General features: G+C 49.3%; 1 protein-coding gene across 1 annotated transcript; it reads right to left on the bottom strand.

Moving 5' to 3' along the window:
- Positions 1-259: 259 nt before the first annotated feature.
- On the bottom strand, positions 260-2,107 carry lingo2 (leucine rich repeat and Ig domain containing 2; the record flags this gene model as incomplete). The annotated part of the gene is made up of 1 exon (XM_084448698.1): positions 260-2,107. The coding sequence occupies exon 1, from the start codon at positions 2,099-2,101 to the stop codon at positions 260-262; it is 1,842 nt and encodes a 613-aa protein (XP_084304824.1). The 5' UTR covers positions 2,102-2,107.
- Positions 2,108-2,446: the final 339 nt, after the last annotated feature.

Here is a 2,446-nt window from a genome sequence, read left to right as displayed (position 1 = left end):
TGCAAAAACAAATATCCGGGCATTTTACACACAGCGTCCAAACAATTGTGTCCAATACAATATATGACAACTCAATATGGAGATCATATTGAGTTGGAGATCTGCATCCTCTTATGAAGTACTATTTCCATTTCCAGTAGCATTATTCCTGCAATGGCGGGTAATTCAGAGTTCCCATTTGAAAAAAAAGCAACCCAAAAAACAAAACAAAACATAATCCTTCAGATGTTTCCATAATTCCCAGGTACACAGATCATTGTTAGATCATTTTCATGTTAAAGCGACGAGGTCCAACTTGCCCCTCTGCCGTGTCCACATTAGTACCATTGGACTTTGAACGAGGGACGTATTCGATGTCTATGTTGTTTTTATGCTTCCCTTTACCCCGGCTCCACACAAAGAGGAGCAGGAAGCAGAACAAAACCACCCCAAGAAATGTGAAACAACCCATGGCTGTCGACACTAAAATAGTCTTTAGGTCAAGGCCGAAGGTCACGTTGCTTGTTCCATTGGCAGTGGTATTGCTAGGATCTGTGTAGTACTGGGTCCTGTTAGCATAGAGAGATCCAAGACTCTTCACCGCCAGTGAAGCCATCAGTGAGTCATTTCCAGCAGTGTTTGATGCCATACAAAGGTAGACTCCGCCATCTTGAACCTCAGCTGCCTTAATCTCCAGTGTCCCATTGTTGTGGACTGTGACTCTCCCGTGGCTCCTGTTGGTGAAGAGACGCCGACGAGGGGACAGCCAGGACACCAGTGGCCGTGGGGTCCCCTCTGCACTACAGTGCAGACTTGCTGGCTGGCCTTCGTCCACAGCCACTGTCTGGGTCTTGTTCTCTCTGATTTTTGGCTTTGTGCACGTCACATAGTAAGAGAGCAGAGTCTCCTTGAACTCCTTGAAAGGTCTGCCACGGATGCCTTCCGGGGTGCTGCACTCCGGCTGCGAGTCGCCAAACATGATGGAGTGCCTCTTCTGCAAGATCCACATAAGGCGGCAGTCGCAGACCAGGGGGTTGTCGTCGATCAAGAGCACTTGCAGAGCCTCGGGGGCTTGGAAGACGCCCCTCTCCAGCGTATCCAAGCGGTTGTGGGAGACGTTGAGAACCTTGAGCCACCGGAGACCCTGAAATGCATACGGTTCGACTGTGGACAGCAGGGCCCCGACCAGATGCAGCTCTCGCAGGCGTACCAGGTCAGTCAGCATGCCACCCTCAATGTGTCCAATACGGTTGTAGGAAAGGTTGAGGTGCGTCAGGTAGGGAAGATGTTTTAGGGCCTGGTAGGGGAAAGTGGAGAGGTTGGTGTTCGTAATGGAAAGGGTGGTCAGGTTGAGACCATGCAGAGTGTTGGCTGGGATAATGTCCAGGGACAACCAATTATCGATCTCAAGGTGCCGCAACCTGAACAACTTCTTGAAGGAGTAGGGTTGCAAGGTACTGATGCTGAGGTGTCTCAGATGAAGGCCAACCAGGTTGTGCAGGTGTGAGAGCGCCTCTGTGGGCACCACTGTCAGGTTGCACCTCTCCAGAGTGAGCGTCTCTAGACTCAGCAGTCCACTGAATGCCCGATGCGAAATGTATACCAGGTCATTGTCACCCACCTCCAGGAATTTCAGATTGTGCAAGTCCTGGAACATGTAGTCTAGCAGGATGACAATTTTGTTGTCGCTGACGTCCAGTTGAGTGAGGTTGGACAGGCCCGTGAAGACGCCCAGGGGTATTAGTTTGATACGGTTGCTCTTGAGGCTGAGGGAGTGCATGTTGAACAGGGCATTGAAGGCCCCGGGTTCAACATAGCTGATAATATTGCCACTAAGGTCCAGATCTTCAAGTCCAGGGAAGGCAGCAAAGTCATCAGGGTTGATGGCCTGCAGCTTGTTCTTGCTCAGGTCAAGGATCCTGGTCTCGATGGGAATGCCATCAGGGATGCCAGGCAGGCGCTTGCGGTGACAAAGGACTGCTTTGCTCTGGGCTGAGCAATCACAGCGGGCTGGGCATCCCAGGGCAGAACCCACGAAGACGGCCAGCAGGGCCAGTCCCAGGAATGGTTGCCAGCATGAGATGGCCGTGTGCAGCATGACTTTGCTCATACAGTCAACCATTCTGTCACGGTTCTGCAAAAGAGAAACACAAGTGGGAGCATGGTTAGCGGACATGAATACAAAAGAACAACATATGTTACTGTATGCTTACATGTTTATGGTTATATCAGAGGTTATGGTTTACGGTTACATCATTTCCTGAGACATATTTTTTGTTCCGTTTGTATGTTGCTGAGCTGGAGCAAAAACGTATATCTGTTGATTGATTTTATTTATGGATATAGCAGACAATATAATCCGAGCGATAACATGCAAAAGTGAAACACATATTTCCAACATGGTCCCTGATGTCTTACATGAATATAGTATGAGACCACTGAGCTGGGTGGTACGAAACAAAAAAAG

This window comes from Borostomias antarcticus (assembly GCF_949987555.1).
Source record: "Borostomias antarcticus genome assembly, chromosome: 14".
NCBI classification, from domain to species: Eukaryota; Metazoa; Chordata; class Actinopteri; order Stomiiformes; family Stomiidae; genus Borostomias; species Borostomias antarcticus.
Note: the sequence above shows the minus strand (reverse complement) of the source record. Positions and strands in the feature narration are given on the sequence as shown.